The 23024-nt window shown below is 40.5% G+C and overlaps 1 protein-coding gene across 2 annotated transcripts in view; it reads right to left on the bottom strand.

Annotated features, from left to right (window-relative positions):
• The window catches only part of DLC1 (DLC1 Rho GTPase activating protein), a 482787-nt gene that overhangs the window by 185604 nt on the left and 274159 nt on the right, over positions 1-23024 (bottom strand). Inside the window, exon 1 of one of the 2 annotated variants that reach the window (XM_004382792.1) lies at positions 1459-1652. The exons of the other annotated variant lie outside the window; for it this stretch is intronic. Within the exon in view, the coding sequence (XP_004382849.1) occupies positions 1459-1594 (136 nt within the window). The 5' untranslated portion in view covers positions 1595-1652. Of the gene's footprint in view, positions 1-1458; positions 1653-23024 lie in introns of those variants that run through there. 2 annotated transcript variants of the gene reach the window in all.

The raw sequence follows: 23024 nt of genomic DNA, 5'->3' as shown, positions 1-23024 counted from the left end.
GTTATCTTTTAGTAAGACATTATTATTGGAATCTTTCCACTCTGACAATGGGAATGTCAAATAAGAAAACAATGAAAGAACCACGTTTTCTTTTTAGGGCTAACTAATTACAGCTGTGGATTTTATACACCCATATCTTATTTCTTAAACTTCCTCTGGCCAATTGCAAAATGTCCCTAGATAATACACTCACAAAATAAACATATTGGATTTCTTCCGTGTATCACATTTTATTCTAAAGCAACAATAAAATGACTAAATTTCAAATATTTTGCCCCTTCTCCCCTGCCTTAGGGTTACACTTGACGAGGATTATTCTGTCCCTGTCCTGGGCAATACTGTTTAGTTTAACAGACAGAAAGACTAGCATGAACATCTGGAAGTAACTTACAGCCTGGGAAGGTATATAATGAGCACCTTATCTGCATAACCCACCCTATCACAACCACACACCTTCAGTTTCCCCTCTTCAAGCCATGTCAAGACAATTACGTGAAAGTCAAATAACCTTTTTCTTCCAACAACACGCAGCACTGAAATCTTGACTGACACTTACAGGCCATTTCTAATATCTTAACAATTCAGGACTTCATTCAGTATATGAAAAACGATTGGATTAAGACAAAAGGTTAAGAAAACATAATCTTTGACCCAGCCATGCAGATGGCACAGGCACACAGACTTTAGAGTCAACAAGAAGGCGTAAACACTGCTGGTATTCCCTTCTTGGATCTGGAGAAGTTTTGATTGTGAGGTGCTATTTAATGAGAATATTCATTAATGTCTTTCCTACCAGAACCAGTCGCTGTTACTTACAGGACCCCTTCAAACAGTCCCCATCTGGCTGCTGTCACATGAGCTCCTACAACATCTGAATCAGGGCACTGTGTTTATGTTTTATTAGATTTCAAATGCCTGCCTCTGGCATACCTGACACTGGGAACTCTGAGCAGCTCCAGGCTGCCAGAGGAAATTACCAGCAGCCTCTCACCGGGCAATGCAGAGCGCTCCACTCACACATAGCCCTCCCAGGCCTCTCTCCTGCACCAGAAGCCTGGCGGCTTCACGCCAGGCAAGCCCCAAGGCTGACCCTTCACAGTACAAAAGAGCTCCGTTTGCGTACAAGCTGCTCATCATCACGGATTTCATGACGCTCAGGAGGACCTTGCTCATCTGTTCAAGGTTAAAAAAACAAAACAAAACAAAAAACAACCCTCATAAAACCTTATCTAGAAGATAATCAGGCCAGTAACCAGAGAGGCATTAGAAAAAGGAAAAAAAAAAAAAAAAAAGCACTCCAGAAACTTAAATACCAGAGAAGGGGAGAAGAAAGACACTGCCGTGACAGTGAGGAACTGCACCCAGCTGATGAGGTCATTAATATCCAAGTTAATAACTGTGTGAGTGTATTCGATGGTTTTCTTTTGAATACCTGTCGCCCCTCCCTCCGCCCCTCACCTGCCAGCCGCCTGTCTCTGCTGTTTTTCCAAATCGCATCCAGGGCTCGCGCTGTGGAGTCTCTGATGTGATCACTCAAGGACCTCCGGAGAGGTCTCAGGGGCCGCGCCATCACGTGGGCCTCGGGGTCCCCCATCCACGGGCAATGACTTCAACGCAGCCTCGGCGTTGCCACCATTCTGCTGTCCGCCTCCTGGAGATGTCCGTCCTTCGCTGAGAGCTGTCGCTCTGCGGGCGCAGGGCTGCCGCGCGCGGGTCCCGGGGGCGAGCCTCCCGCCAACGCTGCGCGCTCAGGCTGCCGGCACTGCGGCTCGCACTGCGGCCCCGGGCCGCGCCGGCTGCAGGCGGCCTCCTGGACGGCCGCCAAGCGCGCGCGGCTGCCACATCTGGAAAGGCTTACAAATGAGCCAACGACACACTCGCTGGGCGCTCGAGCTTCAGTCCTGGCTATCTAGATGATTCTACTTCCTGTGTAATCCAATCACTTGACTTGGTACATGCTTGACTGTTCGTCTACAGAATCTACTAAATAACACGCCTTTTAAACTGGCAACCCTGGTATTCCTGCGTCTTTGAAAGAGACGCAGGGCAGGAGGCAGCAACGTGGGGGTGGGAGAGGAGGAGGAGGAGGGAGTGGCAGGTAGGGTTCTTGTCAGCTTTCAAGGTTAGTTCTCATCAGCATTTGCATCTGATGAACTTGTTTGTGGTTCATTCATTCCTGCTTAGGCAGTTTCTGAGATGGAACGTTAACCCTGTAGCTGTGGTTGTGGGAAGCAAGACATGGCTGTAAGGAGCATCCGACAGGTAAGTCTGGATTCTCTCGAGGAAATCAACGAACGCCTGAGTTTTAGACAAAATATCAGTTAGATCCCCGGATTTTTCACTCTAACTATGCTTTGGTGGTTTAAGCAAATGATTCTAGGGTTTGCCTCTAAATAAGGTTTCAATGCCCCCCAAGTTTTGTGAATCATTTAGTTCCAAGTAAGTGAGCTTCATCATTATTAAGTGCACATCAAAACCTCACCCACCCCAAAAGAGTGAAAAGAAGTGCCAAGCACTGTGAAATCAAAATAAAAGTCAACTGTTTCTTTTACAAGACATGTTCTTGAGTTTCTAAAATGCCAAGTACATCTATTTCTGTGCCAACAAATTTGGCTGATCTTCTGCCTCTCAATGCATTATTAATCTTCTCCTTTCTCACCATCCCTCAAACCCCATTTTATAACTTTCCGGGTTTGGCTCAGAGGTTCAATATTGGCATAAGATAGTATCTATGGGCCAGTTTTACAAGATGAGATAATGCTGTAAAAGCACTCTGTAAATTTCAAGGTACATGCAAATGCTAATTATTATCATAATTGTTTTAATTCATGAAGTCCTTTCCAACCTCCACCGATCCCTGGAGTCTCAGGCGTTTCTATAACATGCATCCTCTTTTCCACACAACTTTGATAAGTTAATTAGCAAAGGAAGAATATTAAAACAGTGAGATTATGTTCACGAGTACTAGTACCATTTCTTATTAGTAACCCATGTGTCCTAAATTGTATGGCTCCCCAATTCTTAAACTCACAAGTCACCCCAACCACGGATGTGCTTCTTGATAGACATCCATTTCTTCGCCTTACCATTGGGATGGGCATAGATTAAGAGGAAATAAATAATTTTTGGAGTATGTAGAACTCTGTGCCTGTGACAGCCAATTCCAAGTTGAAATTGTCCACAAAAATTTTCAAAAAATTTGATTGTCTAGTACCTGGTTCAGTGGTAGAATTCTCACCTTCCATTCGGAAGACTGCATTTCGATTCCCAACCAATGTACCTCATGTGGTAGCCACCACCTTCAGTGGAACTTTCAGACTAAGACAGAGTAGGAAGAAAGGCCTGGTGATCTACTTCTGAAAATCAGACAGTGAAAGCCCTATGGATCACAATGGTCTGATCTTGTTGCACATGAGGTTGCCATGAATCGGAGGCCAACTCCATGGCAGCTAACGACAACAACAATACTTGGTCAAATTTTTTTTTTATTGTACTTTAGCTGAAAGTTTACAGAACAAACTAGTCCCTCATTAAACAATTAGTACATATACTGTTTTATGAAAATGGTAAACAACCCCACGACATGTCAGCACTCTCCCTTCTCGACCCTGGGTTCACTATTACCAGCTTTCCTGTCCCCTCCTGCCTCCTAGTCCTTGCCCCTGGGCTGGTGTGCCCCTTTAGTCTTGTTTTATTTTATGGGTCTGTCTAATATTTGGCTGAAGGGAGAACCTCAGGAGTGACTTCATTACTGAGCTACAAGGGTGTCCAGTGGCCATACTCTCAGAGTTTCTCCAGTCTCTGTCAGACCAGTAAGTATGATCTTTTTTTTGTGAGTTAGAATTTTGTTTTACATTTTTCTCCAGCTCTGTCCGGAAGCCTCTATTGTGATCCCTGTCAGAGTCGTCAGTGGTGGTAGCTGGGCATCATCTACTTGTACTGGACTCAGTCTGGTGGAGGCCTTGGTGGTTGTGGTCCGTTAGTCCTTTGGACTAATCTTTCCCTTGTATCTTTAGTTTTCTTCATTCCCCCTTGCTCCTGAGGGGTAAGACCAGTGGAGTATCTTAGATGGCTGCTCACAAGCTTTTAAGACGCCAGATGCTACTCACCAAAGTAAAATGTAGTACATTTTCTTTATAAACTGTGTTATGCCAGTAGAGCTAGATGTTCCCCGAGACCATGATGACTTGGTTAATGTTAAAACAAAATACCCAAAGCCAGTCAGTCTGTCGTTCTCTTCGTGTTTCCTTCAAAGAAGTCTGGGCACATTTAAGCCTTTAAGCTAGGTTGCACAGGGCAGCTCTGTTTGGAGCCTTCTGCAGAGAACAGCATAAAGTACCATCGCATGAGTGATGTATCTAAGTTTACAGTATGGATGGATTCAGGTCAGCTTAATAAACATAATGGGCATCCGCCCTGAATCACACACTGTGGTAGGCATGGGGAAGCTGAGGATGAAGAAGACATTGGCTATTATCTCTGTATCACCCAGACACCTCTTCTCTTAGCTACTGCCCTTCAATTTCCATAGCTGAGATCACTTGGAACTTACCTGAAGACTCTTCTATACCCTGGGCCTAATTGGTTATTTTGTTTGGCTAAGATTAAGGAGCTCTGTCCAGACTATTGGGGAGGGGCGCAGCTAAAGGATTCTGAGTTCGGTGGCGTTACTCACTGGATTTACCATAATCGAAACTAGGGCTGGCAAATTGGCCCTTCATTTCTGAAGGCTCACTGAATCCAAATTTGATTATGAGGAAGTTTTAACTTCTTGTGGATGAATCACAGCTACATATCATGGGTATGGTGTAAAAATCATTCTAATACACAGCTAATTTTAAATAAATTTTTGCTTTCTTTCTTTTTTTTTTGGTAGGCTATTTGAAATGTTCTCCCACAGAAAAGTGCTTTTTAGAATCCACTATTTATAGAATAATTCGTCAAGTTGTATTTCCACAAGTTTCATATAATCACTACGGGAGGTGAGGACAGTATTTGAGAATTAGTGTTGGTTCATCTTGGCAGCTTGGTAAAGTGTGAATATGAGGATTCCATTGGTTTTTCAAGGTCCCACCAGGAATTAGCAGAGAAATGGGAACAGCAACTTTTTGCTTTGATAGCTTTGTAGTTCCTTTTCTTGTGATAAAGGGCTAGTTTTAGCTATTAGCTTGGCTACTCTCTAACCAGGGGAAGCATTATAAACTCTTAAGCTAGAGAATCTGGCTCAAGTAGGTACCTAATATTTCCATGTAGGAGCCCAGTCGAGCAATATATTACAGATTTCATCTAATTTTGTCTAATTTATAAATTTTGACTTCTTATTGCAAACAAAATTTTAATTGTGTAATGTTTCTAGGTTCCATCTTCATTGATCTAATGTTAAGGGCACCTTCTTTTCCAAGCCTGTGGATCGTAAATCCATGATGGTCTTATGGCCACTTTCCATGTGCTAATGCAACTCATTTAATCCTTCTTTGGAGCCATCGAACATTTCAGACTGTCCAAAGTACTGGTAGGCTCTTTCAAGATAATGTGAATAGTGGTGGGAAATGAAAAGTTTATTAAAAGTCAATGCCATGCGTAGATCCGGGTCTTTGACACAGGAAGGAAGTTATTAAAACCTCATTTGGTTAGGCCCTATGAGTATCCATCCCCAGCAGCAGGACCGCAGGTTTAGTGAACGCCAGTGTCCACCCAGCATAGCAGGTCTGCACAAAGGACTGTAATGTCATCAAAGGAGGGAGTTCTTCTCCTCCATTATGTAGGTGTCCAACAGCCCATGACTGGGAGCATTTGTAGTATGGGGCTCTGCAACTCTGAGGAATGTGCAGATGGTTTCTGTTTTCTCCAATGAATAATACCTAGCATGAAGGTTACATGAAGCCGATGACTATTTTCATTTTGAAATGTTTAATATGATTATCTTTAGCACATCTGATGCAGTGCAACTGCAAATTGTATTTCTTAATCTGCTTCTACATCTGGAGCCCTAGGGATTGCACTGACTTTGGCTGGTTGAAAACCTTCTATTTGATAAACTTTGTTAAATGTTCTAGATCCAAGGCCTCAAGTCAATTGTTGTTTTGTTGTTATTGTTGCTAGCTGCCTTTGAGTCGATTCTGACTCATGGTGACCTCATGTGTGCAGAGTAAAGCTGTGCCATTGGGCTTTCAAGGCCGTGACCTTTCGGAAGCAGATCGCCAGGCCTGTCTTCTGAGGCACCTCTAGGTGGGTTCAAACTACTATGAGTGCTTAACTGTTTGCACCACCTAGAGACTCCCAATGTAGTTTACACTACCTACAAGGGATCTACTGATGCTTGAACTTAATAGACCACAATGAAGATTTTCTTTAAACCAATATCTAATTTGGGGGCAAACAAGATAATCCTTGGAAGGCAAGAAAAAAATCTTAGAATCTTTATCTATGTATATAATTCTTTAAATATTTCTATTTTTGTATAATGTACAAAAACAGATAAATATAGTGATTTATGGATATAATTTCTAAATAAATGTATATATTGGGGATCTATGCTCAGAAAGTTTTACTGAGGGGGGTGAGTGAAGAATAAAAGTTCAGAGACCATTGCTCTGTAACTATTGATATATATAAAAATCACACTATCTTTGAGAGTAAAATCAACTGTTAAATAAACATATAAGGGGGAAGGGTTTAATAAAACGAGACATGAACATTAGGAATGAGAGAAGGATTTCTTTTTCTTGTCTGATGCCACTACACCTCACTTCCTTTTTGACCGCTGAATCTCAGTTGCTATCTAGACTCTCTGTAGCAAAGCTGTCCTGGGCTGATGAAGTCACCATGCTTGTGAGAAGGGAGATGTAATTTCAGTCCTGCTCCTTGACAGATCTGTGACTTTCGAACAGTGTTTTTCCCACTGTTAAAAGAGGAGATGGGTTAAATCACTGATTCTGGTCAAAGAGGGGGAGGTGGAAGTGGAGGAGTCAGAATCACGCAGGGTTGGGGAGGAACAAAAAGGTTAGACAACTCCACTGGGCTAGATGGTCCCAAGCCACTTCTAAAAAATACCTCGAAAGAATCACAACTATTAGCAAATGTAATTGGCCATTTTTATACTTTCCTGAGACTATTTGCAAGTTCTTTGGAACATATTTCTCTGGACTTATTTATTTTGTATCGTCTTGGTTTACTTCTCTCTCAATTATTTTTTTTTTTCCATTTTCTGTAGATGACCTTTGTTTTTTATATCAGAATTTTTGGCATAGAGGCAGGAAATAAAAGATATTAGAGAAAAGGAAAAGGAAGTAGTGATCCCCCTAGAATTTTTTTTCTATGTCATGATTTAAACCATCTCAGATGGTTGCAATATTTTTAATTTCTATTGAAAAATCAAAAAAGATACCTCACCAGTACTAATGCTAAGATATGATACATTTGCAGTTTACATTGCCTTAGCAAGAGGACCACTAATGAAAAATTTTAGATATAGTTAAAACTTTGGAGGGAGAATAATTTCATTTATTTTATTCTTCACAGTGTAACATTCTAGTGCATTATTAAGTAAAGCAGTCCAGCATCGTAGCATAGAACTACACAGATGTAATTTCTCTGCTCACTCTGATTTAGAGTATATTATGACTCCTTGAATTGTTTTTAAATTGTGTTTATTCCAATACATGCTTTATATTGACACTGGTACCAAAAATATCAACCTCTTGTTGATTCTGAATTTTAAGACTTCCTTACAAGGAACAAATAAAATCAGATGTTTCCTTTTACTTCATGTAAGCTCAATGCCACAAATCTCCTTAAGGCACACCAGATGTGATTACCCTTTGGATTACAGCAATTCTCTTATCAATCCCCTCAAATCATATGCCTATACTAATAACATAAACAAAAGCAATTTTATGTAATTTCTGTATGGCATTGAATATACCCTGGACTGCCAAAAGAACCAACAAATCTGTTTTGGAAGAAATACAGCCAGAATGCTCCTTAGAAGCGAGGATAGTGAGACTTTGTCTCATGTACTTTGGACATGTTATCAGGAGGGATCAGTCCCTGGAGAAGGACCTCATGCTTGGTAAAGCAGAGGGTCAGCAAAAAAGAGAAAGACCCTCTACTAGATGGACTGACACAGTGGCTGCAACAACACGTTCAAACATAGCAATGATTATGCGGATGGCTCAGGACTGGGCAGTGCTTCGTTTTGTTGTACGTAGGGTCACTGTGAGTCGGAGCTGACTTGATGGCACCTAACAACAATAACAACATGGCATAACCAAGAATATACATTTAAGGATAATTTAAAAGTTAACCAAACAAGAACCCAAATATTTTCCTATGTTAATATAACCTACTGATTACACCTTGTCAACCACATTATTAATCAATGTCATATATTGTGCTAAGACCTAAAACTTTACCAATACCAACACCTAGAATTCTCTTGTAAAAAGCTATGTTACAGGTTGACTTAGCTTCTGTCAACATTATGCCTACTAACCCAAACCAAACCCATTGCCGTTGAGTTGATCCCGACTCATACCAACTCTATAGGACAGAGTAGAACTGCCCAGTAGGATTTCCAAGAAGCAGCTGGTGGATTCAAACTTCTGACCTTTGGTTAGCAGCCATAGCTCTTAACTACTGTGCCACCAGGGCTCCATGTTACATATAGATAACAAAAAATACAAAACAATATTTTTCAGAAATTGGACAATAGGCAGAACAGAATTATGATCTCTGCAAGAAGGTTAAAAAAAAAAAAAAAAGTGAGCCCTATCATTGCCCTAATTTACACTTGGAGGCAGTTTTTGGGCCACAGGGGTGGGACGGGAAAACCAAACAGAACCTGGCAGTCTTGCTGAGTGGAGGTGGCAGAGGTTGGCGTTCAGGAAGACTGAGGCAGCTAGGATGTGCATGGCAGGGTACCAGAGAGAAGGCGAGCAGCCCAGACAGCTGGCTCTGGAGATGAGATGGAAGGGCTCCTCATGCCCTTGGTTAGATACTGACCTGCATGTGTGTGAGGGGAAACTCTACAAGGCTGGGGAAAAAAGTGGAAGGATCACTTCCTGGAGCTCATACAGAATTGGGATTAGTTCATATCCCCACTAGCCAGAAGGAAGAGACCTCGTGAAATCTGGGGCCCTGGGGAGAGTCATGCTCAGTAGAGGTATCAGTTGTCATCAAGTCCACCCCAACTCATGGCAGTCCCATGTGCCTCAGAGTAGAACTGCACTCCATAGAGTTTTCACTGGCTGTTTTTATTGGAAGCAGATCACCAGGTCTTTCTTCCCAAGCACCTCTGAGTAGACTCTAACTGTCAGTAAGAAGCTGGGAGTGTTACCCATTTGCACCACCCAGGGACCCCCAGGCCTCAGTACTGGGATTAAATATGTCCCAGAATAAAAGCTGCTCTGCAACCACCAGCAGAAGAAAGGATATAATAAAGATAAAAGGAGAAATTACTGAAATCGAAAATAGATAAACAAGAGTGAAAATCAATGAAACCAAAAGCTGGTTCTTTGAAAAGAACTATAAAATTGATTACTCTCTAATCGGACCAAACAACCAGAACTAAAAAGTGAGCTTAGCAAGGTCACAGGATACAAGATCAATATATGAAATTCAATCGTATTTCTGTACACCAGCAATGAATAACTGGTCTTTAAAATACAGAACACATCATTTATTACTAGACAAAAATTATGAAATACATAGAGATGTACTAACAAAATGTGTACAAAAACCTGTGCACCAAAAACTGTAAAACATAGCTGACAGACATTAGAGAAAAATCAAAATAAATAGAGACAGACACCATGTTTGAAGACTCAATATTGTTAGGATGTCAATTCTCTTCAAATTAATCTAGAGTTAATACAAACCCAATCAAAATCCCAGCAGGAGTACATTTTTATTTTATTTTGGAGAGACTGACAAAAGCTGAGTCTAAACTTTAAATGGAGATCAAAGGACCTGAAAAAGCCAAAACAATTTTCAAAAAGAGGAGCGATGTTGGAGGCTTTACACAACCTGATTTAAAGACTTACTATAAAGCTATGGCCCCCCGTATCCGTCAGTTTGTCATACTGTGAGGGCTTGCGTGTTGCTGTGATGCTGGAAGCTATGCCACTAGTATTCAGATACCAGCAGGGTCATCCATGGCGGAGAGGTTTCAGCTGAGCTTTCACACTAACACAGAATAGGAAGAAGGACCTGGCAGTCTACTTCTGAAAACAATTAGGCAATGAAAACCTTATGAATAGCAGCAGAACATTGTCTGATATAATGCCGGAAGATGAGCCCCCCAGGTTGGAAGGCACTCAAAGACAACTCGGGAAGAGCAGCCTCCTCAAAGTAGAGTTGACCTTAATGACGTGGATGGAGTCAAGGTTTCAGGACCTTCATTTGCTGATGTGGCATGACTCAAAATGAGAGGAAACAGCTGCAAACATCCGTTAATAATCAGAACCTGGAATGTACGAAGTACGAAGCTAGGAAAATTGGAAATCATCAGAAATGAAATGGAATGCATAAACATCAATATCCTAGGCAGTAGTGAGCTGAAATGGACTGGTACTGGCCATTTTGAATTGGACAATCATATGGTCTACTATGCCAGAAATGACAAATTGAAGAGGAACAGCGTTGCGTTCATCATCAAAAAGAACATTTCAAGATCAATCCTGAAGTACAATGCTGCTAGTGATAGAATAATATCTATATGCCTACAAGGAAGACGAGTTAATACGACTATCATTCAAATTTACGCACCAACCACTAGGGCCAAAGATGAAGAAATTGAAGATTTTTACCAGCTTCTGCAGTCTGAAACTGATCGAACATGCAATCAGGATGCATTGATGATTACTGGTGGTTGGAATGCGAAAGTTGGAAACAAAGAGAAGGATTAGTAGTTGGAAAATATGGCCTTGGTGATAGAAATGATGCCGGAGATTGCATGATAGAATTTTGCAAGACCAACGACTTCTTCATTGCAAATACCTTTTTCACAATCATCAACGGCGACTATACACATGAACTTCACCAGATGGAATACACAGGAATCAAATCAACTACATCTGTGGAAACAGACGATGGAAAAGCTCAATATCATCAGTCAGAACAAGGCCACAGGCTGACTGCAGAACAGACCATCAATTGCTCATATGCAAGTTCAAGTTGAAGTTGAAGAAAATTAGAACAAGTCTATGAGAGCCAAAGTACGACCTTAAGTATATCCCACCTAAAGTTAGAGACCATCTCAAGAATAGATTTGACAAGTTGAACGCTAGTGACTGAAGACCAGATGAGATGTGGAATGACATCAAGGACATCATATATGAAGAAAGCAAGAGGTCATTATAAGACAGGAAAGAAAGAAAAGACCAAAATGGGTGTCAGAAGAGACTCTGAAACTTGCCCTTGAACATCGAGCAGCTAAAGCAAAAGGAAGAAATGATGAACTAAAATAACTGAACAGAAGATTTCAAAGCGCGGCTTGAGAAGACACAGTAAAGTATTATAATGACATGTGCAAAGAGCTGGAGATAGAAAACCAAAAGAGAAGAACACATTCGATATTTCTCAAGCTGAAAGAACTGAAGAAAAAATTCAAGCCTCAAGTGAAGGATTCTACAGGGAAAATATTAAACGATGCAGGAAGCATTGAAAGAAGATGAAAGGAATACACAAAGTCATTATACCAAAAAGAATTGGTCAATGTTTAACCATTTCAGGAGGTAGCATATGATCAGGAATCGATGGTACTGAAGGAAGAAACCCAAGCTGCACTGAAGGCATTGGCGAAAAACAAGGCTCCAGGAATTGACGGAAACCAATAGAGATGTTTCAACAAATGGATGCAGCACTGGAAGTGCTCACTCGTCTATGCCAAGAAATTTGGAAGACAGCTACCTGGCCAACCAACAGGAAGAGATCCATATTTATGCCTATTCACAAGAAAGGTGATCCAATGCAATGCAGAAATTATCGAACAATATCATTAATGTCACACGCAAGTAAAATTTTGCTGAAGATCATTCAAAAGTGGCTACAGCAGTATATCGACAGGGAGCTGCCAGAAATTCAGGCCATATTCAGAAGAGGACATGGAGCCAAGGATATCATTGCTGATGTCAGATGGATCCTGGATGAAAGCAGAGAATACTAGAAGGATATTTACCAGTGTTTTATTGACTATGCAAAGGCATTTGACTGTGTGGATCATAACAAATTATAGAGAAAATTGTAAAGAATGGAAATTCCAGAACACTTAATTGTGCTCATGAGGAACCTGTACATAGATCAAGAGGCAGTAGTTCGAACAGAACTAGGGGATACTGTGTGGTTTAAAGTCAGGAAAAGTGTGCATTAGGGTTGTAACCTTTCACCATACCTATTCAATCTGTATGCTGAGCGCATAATCCAAGAAGCTGGACTATATGAAGAAGAACATGGCATCAGGATTGGAGGAAGACTCATAAACAACCTGTGTTATGCAGATGACACAACCCTGCTTGCTGAAAGTGAAGAGGACTTGAAGCACTTACTGATGAGGATCAAAGACTACAGCCTTCAGTATGGATTACACCTCAATATAAAGAAAACAAAAATCTGCACAACTGCACCAATAAACAACATCATGATAAACTGAGAAAAGATTGAAGTTGTCAAGCATTTCATTTTACTTGGATCCACAATCAACACCCATGGAAGCAGCAGTCAAGAAATCAAAGGACACATTGCATTGGGCATATCTGCTTCAAAAGACCCCTTTACAGTATTGAAAAACAAAGATGTCACCTTGAAGACTAAGGTGTGCCTGACCCAAGCTATGGTATTTTCAATCATATCATATGCATGGGAAAGCTGGACAATGAATAAGGAAGACCGAAGAAGAATTGACACCTCTGAATTGTGGTGTTGGTGAAGAATATTGAATATACCACAGACTGCCAAAAGAACAAACAGGTGTGTCTTGAAAGAAGTACAGCCAGAATGCTCCTTAGAAGCAAGGATGGCAAGACTTTGTCTCACATACTCTGGACTTGTTGTCAGGAGGGATCAGTCCCTGGAGAAGGACATCATGCTTAGTAAAGTACAGGAGGATCCTCAACAAGACGGACTGACAACAGTGGCTGCAACAATGGGCTCAAGCATAACAGCAATTGTAAGAGTGGCGCAGGACAGGGCAGTGTTTCATTCCGTGGTACACAGAGTTGCTATGAGTTGGAACTGACTCGATGGCACCTAAAAACAACATAAACCTATGGAGCCCTGGTGGCACAGTGGTTAAGAGCTCAGCTGCTAACCAAAAGGTTGGCTGTTCGAATCCACCAGCTGCTCCTTGGAAACCCTATGGGGCAGTTCTACTCTGTCCTATAGGGTCGCTATGAGTCGGAATCAACTTGATGGCATTGGGTTTGGTTTGGGTTTTATAAAGCTACAGTAATCAAAACAGGATGGTACTGATTTAAGAATAGACACGTGGAACAATGGAAGAGAATAAAGATTTCAGAAATGAATCTGTGCTACATAGTTAATTGATTTCAACAAAAGTGTCAGGATAATTCAATGGGGGAAAGGATAATCTTTTTCAACAATCATGTTGGGATAATTGGATAACATATGGGGAAAAAAATGAACCTCCACCCTTACCTCAAAGAGCCCTGGTTGCACAGTGGTTAAGCACTTGGCTGCTAACCAAAAGGTTGGTGGTTCAAACCCACCAGCCACACCGCAGCAGAAAGATGTGGCAGTCTGCTTCCGTAAAGATTACAGCCTTGGAAACTCTACGGGGAAGTTCTACTCTGTCCTGTAGGTTCACTATGAGTCGGAATCAACTTGACGTCAACGGGTTTATTTGGGACCCTTACCTCATATCTTAAATGAGCATAAACTCCATACACCTAAAGGTAAGAGCTAAAACTATAAAGTCTGTAGAAGAAAACATGGGAGAAATTTTTGTGACCTTGAGTTACATAAAGGGTTCTTAATACCCAATAAGCTTGAATTATAAGAAAGTTGATAAATTACATAAAAATTTAAAACTTTTGTTCTTTGAAAACGCTGAAAAGAAAAGGAAAAATCTAGCCATAAGTTGGGAGAAAATATTTGTAAAATGTATATCTGATAAAGGGCTTGTATGCAGAATATACAATAAATTCTTACAATTCAATAATAAAAAAGACAATCAGATTTTTAAAAAATGAGCAAAAGGTTTGAACATACACTTCATAAAAGAAGACATAAAAATGGCTAATAAGTACTTGAAAAGATGGTTGACCTCCTTAGTAATTAGAAAAGCGCAAGCTAAAACAACAACTAGGCACCAGTACCTACTAAAATTAAAAAGACAATAACAAGTGTCAGCGAGGATATGGAAGAAGTGGAACTCTCATACATGGCTGGTAGGTATGTAAAATGGCTCAACCACTCTGGGAAACAGCTTGGCCGTTTCTTATAAAGTTAAATATACTCTTATCAAGTAATTCCACTCCCAGTTATTAACCTAAGAAAAATGAAAACATATGCCCATAAAAACACTTGTATTACTCTCTTCATAGCACCTTTTTCCATTGCTACAAAATTCTACAAAAGGCAAAACTAAAATGGCAGTGAGCATTTCCAGAGGCTGGAGGTAAGGACTGGGTGGGATTAAGGAGAAGGTACATGAGGGAACCTTCTGGAGTAACACTTTAAAATGATAAATAGACGGAAGTATTTGCAGTATAAATAATCAACAGAATGCTCATATCTACAGTAAACAAGTCACTCTACAAATCAAAAAGCAAAACAGAAACAATCCAACAGAAAAATATGGATGGATTTTATGAAACGAAATTCACAGAATATATGAAAGCGATGGAATTGTGAAATAGAAGTTCAGTGTTCAAGTTTGTTATCACTGAAAATTCTCTGACAAAAGCAAATCATCCGTACTCTGAATTTTTAAATATCAGCTATCCACGTTCACAGAGAGGTAAGGAGGGGGCCATTTGCTGTAACCATTCTATCAGGAGGAAGGAAATTGCTGCTTATGCAATCAGCACTGGATTGGTGTGTGGACACTTCTATCAAGTACACGTGGGACTGGGTTTTGCTTCATATATTGAAACAACTTGCCTAGTCCTGTGTTACTGCATCGAATCATATGAGAGTATAATAGAGCCCTTAGAATATCATCAGTAACGAAACTTATTTGAATGGAATGATGAAAGAATTATTCTATAATGAGTAATTATTAGTGTCAATTAATACAGTGCTGTAAGTAATGACATGTTATAAATAACTGAAACAGTAAAAGCATTTAAAATCAATAATGATAGGTTATCATCATGTTGCATTATTATAGTAGAATATATTTCCTGTGTGGCTACACATCCTTTTTCAAGGCACATAATGGAACCTTAAAAAATACTCATTCAAGTGAACTAGCATTTTTGCTAACATTAGCAGCAAAATAATACTCAACATTCATGATCTCTTCCTGATTAAAAGTATGCCCCAAACCTCTTTCCAAGTATTCTAAACAAGAAAAATAAAAACAGGAAAAAAATGATACTCTTTCTCTTCTGACTGGCATATAAAAAGCTAAAGAAAGACAAGTCAGGAAAAGGGAGAAAAAAATACAGTCCTTGAGAAAAGAAAAAAATAGGGGAACTTCGGCAGATGGAACATCACTATTCATTTGCACAGGGTAAGCTCTAGTGGAGTAGACAGTCTTCAAACATTGCTGTGAATGAGGGCATCTGCAGAGAAGGTCGAGTACACTCATGCCTGAGGGGAAAAAGAAGCCTACTGTGAAGGGCAATGGAGAGTTTTAGCAAGTGTTCTTTTGGATAAGGAGTCCCTGGGTGGTGCTAATGATTAATGTGCTCGGCTGCTAACTGAAAGGTCGGAGGTTCAGAATCTACCCAGAGATGCCTGGAAAGAAAGACCTGGAGATCTACTTCCGAAACATCAGCCATTGAAAACCTTATGGAGCGTAGTTTCACTCTGACACGTATGGGGGTGCCATGAGGCGGAGTTGACTCCATGGCACCTGGCTTCTTTTGGATTAATTCCTTCTTTTGGTGGGAGGGGTTCTCCATTAATAGATTTAGGAGATAAGGTGGCATTCAAAGACATCTGGTGCCTGAGTGCTTGCTGTGGTCAGGGATCAGTACAGAAGTAGAGGGATAAGAATTCCATAGTTTTTCATAGTAGTATGACAGCGTTGGAGCCCTGGTTGCTCAGTGGTTAAGAGCTTGGCTGTTATCCAAAAGGTCAGCAGTTCAAATCCACCAGCCACTCCTTGGAAATCCCACGGGGCAGTTCTACTCTGTCCTATAGGGTCGCTGTAAGTCGGAATTGACTCAAAGGCAATGGGTTTAGTTTTATGAGTTACTTTAAATCTGTTGAATGTAATGCTAAAGAAATTCAGCTATTTTTAATGTCTTTTGCAACTTTATTATATTTTACAATGGTGTAGGTCCATGATAGGTTGGGGAAAACAATTGGCCACCACAGATAGTTCTGGGAACCTTGCTTTAGTGTCTATGTAAAAAGTATGGAGAGACAGTGATTGCTTGAGTGTTTCAACTCTTGGTATTCAAGCTCCCTTGTGTCTACAAGGGGAGAAAAATTAAGCGTTGATTTGTGACATTCTGAATCTACCTCAGAATTAAACATTTTCTGGTATTTGCACATTTCTTGTTATTTGTTATTTACAGGGAAAAGCAGCATAGTAAGTAAGGATTGTTAATGTTTTCAACTGGAAATTGAAACAAAAATCCTGTACAGGAAATGCTGTTTTTTGCCTTTGGAATTTTATGCACAATCAGTGGTTCACATCTGGCACCAAAACTATAGATCGTCAATGATGCAAGGACATCGAAACTGAAATATTCAAAGAAAAACAAGGGGCAGATGGTGGCAGGAAGTACAACAGGCCGTTTTGCCATTTCAGTGCAAAATATGCTCGTTCTAAAGCATGCTTCCTATCATATGGCTAGTTTTTAGGAAATGGTTAGCATTTCTTAGGCAGATGATTTGCTCTGATATAAGCAAGAAAAGTGGAGATCTTTAGAAGCATCTATTTTCTTCAGTTTTCTAAATTCATCTTTATCTTAATGGTATCACTTGTCATTTATTATCTCATACAGTGGTTGGCTTATAATAAAACTCAGTGTTTAAAAGCATATCACCCAAAGCAAAAGTATAACTCAAAGTCTTCTGACTTTTTTCTACCCTGCTCACTAATCTGCAAGTGCTGTGCACGTATTAGCCTTTATCAATAGTGATTGCAGTTGTTATTGAATGGATAATGATCAGTATTGTATGCATCATTTAAAAAGAAGGGTTTCTGCCTCATTTTTTTCCTTTGCTACTGAATAAAGAGTTAAGAAAAAGCATATCTAGAGCTTTGCAAGTGGAGTAATGTCGTTGATTAATAAGATTTACTATTCTTAGTAAAAATTACAACCGCTATCCAAGGCCTGCTGGACTCTGGACCCATCCCATTTTTCCAACCTTCTCTCCTTCCAAACACAAACGCCAGGCTCCAGCTGGCTGAGCTGCACAATTGCATCACCCTGCCTTCTGCATTCCCCTTGTCCTCACTTTGCCAACAGCATTTTCCCTGCCTAGAAATGCCTCCCAGCAGCCTTTCCAGTTTTTTCAGGCTTTCTTTTCCCCCAGACGCTCTGTGGACCAGGGAAGCCTGTGTGATCTCGCCCTCAGCTAAATGTCTACGAGCACCTTACCGTCACTTATCTTTCTCAGCAGGCTGTCAGCATTCTCGAGGGATGTGTCCTGAAGGTCTTAGGATAAGGAAATCCTGGACAACTAAACTGGAGCAGCAGGAAAGGCTGCATCACTTCTTCCGAGACCTTTCCCCTTTAACTCCGACCCTCCACTTTCTAGTAGAGGAAGTGGGAGTGCAGGTGGGTAGGGCAGAGGATTAGATGCGCTGGCATTTGGTTGGACTTGGATTAACCTCCAAAAGATAATAAGCCCTGCTGAGGGGAATGTAAAGATTGTAGCCTTCCTAAATAATAATTATTATTAGTAATAAAACCAAATCACTTGCCATCTAGTTGATTCTGACTCATGACGACCCCATGTGTGCAGAATAGAACTGCTCCATAGAGTTTTCATGGCTGTGAGTTTTTGGAAGCTGATCACTGGGCTTTCTTCCAAGGCGCCTCAGGGTGGGCTTGAACCACCAATCTTTCGGTTAATCACTTTCACCACCCAGAGATGACTACTAAAAAGAATGATAACATTTCAATCACTTTTGAGCAATATATGTTGTTTTTGTTAGTTGCCCTCAAGTTGGCTCTGAGTCATGGCGTATGTAGAACAGAATAAATGGTGCAAACCTTAATGTGCTTGGCTGCTAACCAAGAAGTTGGTGGTTTGAGTCTACCCAGAGGATCCTCAGAAGAAAAGCCTGGTGATCTACTTCTGAAAAATCAGCCACTGAAAACCCTATGGAGCACAATTCAACTCTCAAACACATGGGTCGCCATGAGTCTGAGTCGACTCGATGGCAGCTGGTTTCAGCAATACATGGAGGTGACTTTTTAGTGTCACTTGGGCTGTTTCCAGGCTTATAAAATAGCAAATTATGTAGATTGGTTTGTGTTGGTCCTCATGTGCCTCTCTGAATCTCCTCCCTCCTGTGATCTCTTTCTTTTCCCTAAGACACTCATTCATCCGGCTGTCCATAGTCACCTACTTCACAGTGGTCTATGCCTTCATCCCAACCAGTCTTATGGGTGCTTGATAAAACTTGCTGGCTATTCCAAGAAGTGAATAAAGTTTAACCCTGGTAGAGCAGGAGGGGGTATATGGCTGTAGAAGAGATTATATTATTATTATTATTATTATTATATTTATTGCCTTCGAGTTGATTACGACTCATAGTGACCCTATAGGATGGACTAGAACTGCCCCATAGGGTTTCCAAGGAGCAGCTGATGGATTAGAACTGCCGACCTTTTGGTTAGCAGCTTGAGCTCTTAACCACTACACCACCAGGGCCCCATATACAAACTAGACTGGTCCACATAAACATCTACTTACGGAATGTGGGTGGCAGAGGAATATGTCGTTCAGCTTCTCATTGACAGTCTCTGCTCCCCTTTTTTCTCTCCCCACCACATGTGCTTATGAAATTATTTTCATTATCTTGAAAAGCTGTTTCCTTTGGGAGACTGGACAATAAGTATAACCAATGGCACACATTTGACACTTTATAACACAACAGGGCATCTTTGGTTATTCTGCTTGTTTAATAAACTTTTCATTCAGACGGGCCTTTTCTCTCACTGTAACTTTAAGTTCTCTGAGGGGAGTGCCTTAAATAGTTTTATCAGCCCAGAGTGCTACTGGGCAAAAACAGGTACTGAGAAACATTTTTTTGTTGTATTTATAATAAAATATAACCTTTTGGTAGCTCTTCAGCATCATGGTAACTTGCCTTATGCCTTAACATTTTATTGCCTTGAAGGACATATTGAAATTTATATGCATGTGGAATGAATGGGAAACTTTCACTGATATCAACCAGTGATCTTCAAATTTTAGTGTGGATAAAAATCATTGGAGAGTATACTAACATATAAGATTCTTAAGCTGAAGAAATTCTGATTTAGTAGGCCTGGAGGAGAGGTCCCTGGGTGGTGTGAATGGTTTCCTCTCAACTACTAAGTGCAGAAGAAAGGCCTGGCTACCTGCTTCCATAAAAGATTACAGCCAAGGAAACCCTATGGAGCAGTTCCACGCTGTAACACGTGGGGTCGTCATGAGCCACATTCAACTTGATGGCAATGGGTTCGGTTTGTTTTTCTTAGGCCTGGAGGCACCCAGGAATATGAAGTTTTAAACAAGTACTCTAGAAAATTATGAAACACGCTTGAGCAAACACTGCATTAAAGGGTGTGTTTCTCGTCCCAATTAAAAATGCCATTTTCTTCTTTTTAGTTAAAAAATATTGAGTGCTCTTTTTGTGTAAGATATTTAAAGATAAATCAGATATGAATTTTATAATATATTAAGGAAAATAAGTCTTAATAATTATAATAAAGGGTATAAAGGGATAAAAATCTTATGAGAAATTCAGATACAGTACTTGGGAGTTCAAGGAAAAAAATGCTGATTACAGAGTATTGAAGACCACGGAAAGCTGCAAGGAGGAAACGAACATGGAAGTTTAGAGATGGTATGAAAGGAAATTTTAGGAAAAGGTAACAGTGTTAGCAAAGACACTGAGGTAGAAAACGCAATTTGTAGAGGGTATGGGCATTCCTGTGACAGAGTCTGTGGGGCAGCTGGAAAGGAAGTGTGCAGCCTGGCTGAGTGGCTAGGGCTGGAGACTGTGTAGACAATCTTCCCACTGACAGAGATTCCCAAGAGAAAGTGTGGAGAGAGAAGAAAAAACAAAACAAAACAAGACAAAAAAAAACAAAACAACAACTCACAAAACCCCACATTTACATCTTGGAAAGGTATTCAGTAAGATAAAGATGAGATAGTAAACATCTTTTTCTTAATTATATCAAATATGTCATCAAATAGTATGATACAAATACATAACTTTATTTCCATGTGCTTCATGATACTAAGCTCTATTACTTGAGACAAAAAGATAAGACTGTAGAGCTGAACAGTCAAGACCAGTATTAAAATCCATTAAAATAAAATCAAAGCACTATGTCTATCTAACGTATTTCTAAAATACAACTCTATAGAATTTATCAAATAATATTTGCTACTATCTACATCTCTTATGTAGACACTTTAAGAAAATATAACTGAGACTAAATTCTGGGGAATCACAAAACATTATAAGGTATTCCCTTGCTCTTCTTTCCTCTTAAAAACCAAACCAAACAAAAATCCCTAAGGGTTGAATAACTTGACTAAAGAAAACAAAAGCGAGGTAAGATGAAGTCATGGGAAATGGTAGAGAAAGAGCAAGAGGCTGAAAAACCTACCACAGATGGAGCAAAGACTTTCCAGATGTGAAATTCTTTCTATGGCTCAGCGCTGTTAGCTGGGCTCACTTACGTTCTACTAGAAAAAAAACAGAGAAAGAGAGGAAAGAACAATGCAACTAATGGCGTCTTTCTCATTTCTTTCTGAAAATTAAACAAACCTACTCTGCTGAAAATTTCTATTTTCTTTCATTTATGAAAATGTCTTGATATCCGTGTCCTGCAATTTTTTTTTTTTTTTAAAGTTGGCTTACAGTCTAGATGGGAATGTTTTTGGAATGCTTGAAGGTATTTGATGTGTGTCGGAAAGATCTCCATTTGAAGGACATTGCTAATGTCTCCATCCCATAGTCTTCCTGTCCGCATCACAGCCAGGTCATGGAGTTCTCTTCCTGTGAGGAGTCGGGGGTCACGGCTCTGTGTACGGTTGCTAGGAGCCGGCATCAACTCGACGGCAGTGGGTTTTTGGTTTGGCTCTGTTTATGTTCTGTTGTTATGGACCATCTGCTAGAAGGCCTTCTGATTAGCTGCAGAATGATAAGTGCCATCTCGAAGTTAGGGTCAAAAGTTAGACTTTGCTGACTCTTTTTTCTAAAGTGCTAATATTTGGTGCTAAAAATATTACAAAATAAGTGACATTTTCTTGATACAATAAAAAAGCCAGTTCCCCAGTGTAGTCGGTGAAATCGTGGTCCCCAAAAGATATGTTCACGTCCTAACTCCCAGAACCGATGAATATGATCTCATTTGGAAAAAGGGTCTTTGCAGATGTGACTAAGTTAAAGATCTCAAGATGAGATCATCCAGGATTAAATGGGTGGGCCCTAAGCGAATGCCGAGTGTCCTCAGAAGAGACAGTAAGAGAAGAAGAGGAGACCACCGTAGGAAGATGAGGCAGAGCTGGGGATAAGGCAGCCACAAACCAAGAAACGTCTGGAGCCACCAGAAGCTGAAAGAGGCAAGGTTTTTTTTTTTTTTTTTTAATTAGAGGGTGGGGGATATATGTTATTCTAAGGCCTTCGAGGGCTGTATTCCAGCTACAATGATAAAGACAGCAAGCAGCTTCCATCCATGCAGCACAAACATCAGCCAGGAGACCCAAAGCAGGATATTAGGCTTTTCTTATTTGACGAATTTACTAAAGTGGGTGTATTAGTTTCCTAAGGATGCTGTAAAAAATTATCACCAATTGGGTAGCTTAAAACAACAGAAATTTATTCTCGCTATTCTGGAGCCTAGAAGTCTGCAGTCAAGGTGTTGGCAGGGACATGCTCTCTCCGAAGGCTCTAGGGGAGAATCTGTTCCATGTCTTTGTCTTAGCTTCCAAGGTTGCCAGCAATCCTTGGCGTTCCTCAGCTTTTAGACTCATCCTTCCAGTTTCTGCCTCTGTTGTTGCTCCTATGTGTCTCCTCTGTGTCTCTTCTCCTGTTTTTATAAGGACACCATTCTTATCAGATTTAGGACCCGCCCTACTCCGGTATGACTTCATTTTAACTTAACTAACTACATCTGTAAAGACCCAATTTCCCAAAACGGTCTCATTCTGAGATTCCAGGAAGGACATGAACTTTGGAGGGACACTACTCAACCTCCTACAGAGAGGTAGAAAAAGCATCAGCTATGGAGCAAGAGAGAGTCATGTAATACGTACCTTAAAAACCAAAACCAGGAGCCTTCATATTGACTTCAACTCATGACGACCCCATGTGTGTCGGAGTAGAACCATGCTCCACAGGATTTTCAGTGGCTCATTTTTCAGAAGTAGATCACCTCTGGGTGGACTCAAATTTCCAGCCTTTCAGTTAGCAGTGAAGTAGCCTAGTGAGTATTAAAGATAATATAGAAGGAGAACCTAGCTCTCTTCTCAGCTGTGCATAGGGATGTTGTTGTTAGGAGCCATTGAGTTGGTTCCGACTTATAGAGACCCTATATACAACAGAACAAAATGCTGCCTGCTCCTGCACCATCCTCACAATCATTGCTATGTTTGAGCCCATTGTTGCAGCCACTGTGTCAATCCATCTTGTTGAGGGTCTTCCTCTTTTT

The sequence above is a fragment of the Trichechus manatus genome, unplaced genomic scaffold (genome assembly GCF_000243295.1).
Source record: "Trichechus manatus latirostris isolate Lorelei unplaced genomic scaffold, TriManLat1.0 scaffold00099, whole genome shotgun sequence".
In the NCBI taxonomy this organism is placed as follows: Eukaryota; Metazoa; Chordata; class Mammalia; order Sirenia; family Trichechidae; genus Trichechus; species Trichechus manatus.
The sequence above is the reverse complement of the archived record's forward strand: the minus strand, read 5'-3'. Positions and strand labels throughout refer to the sequence as shown.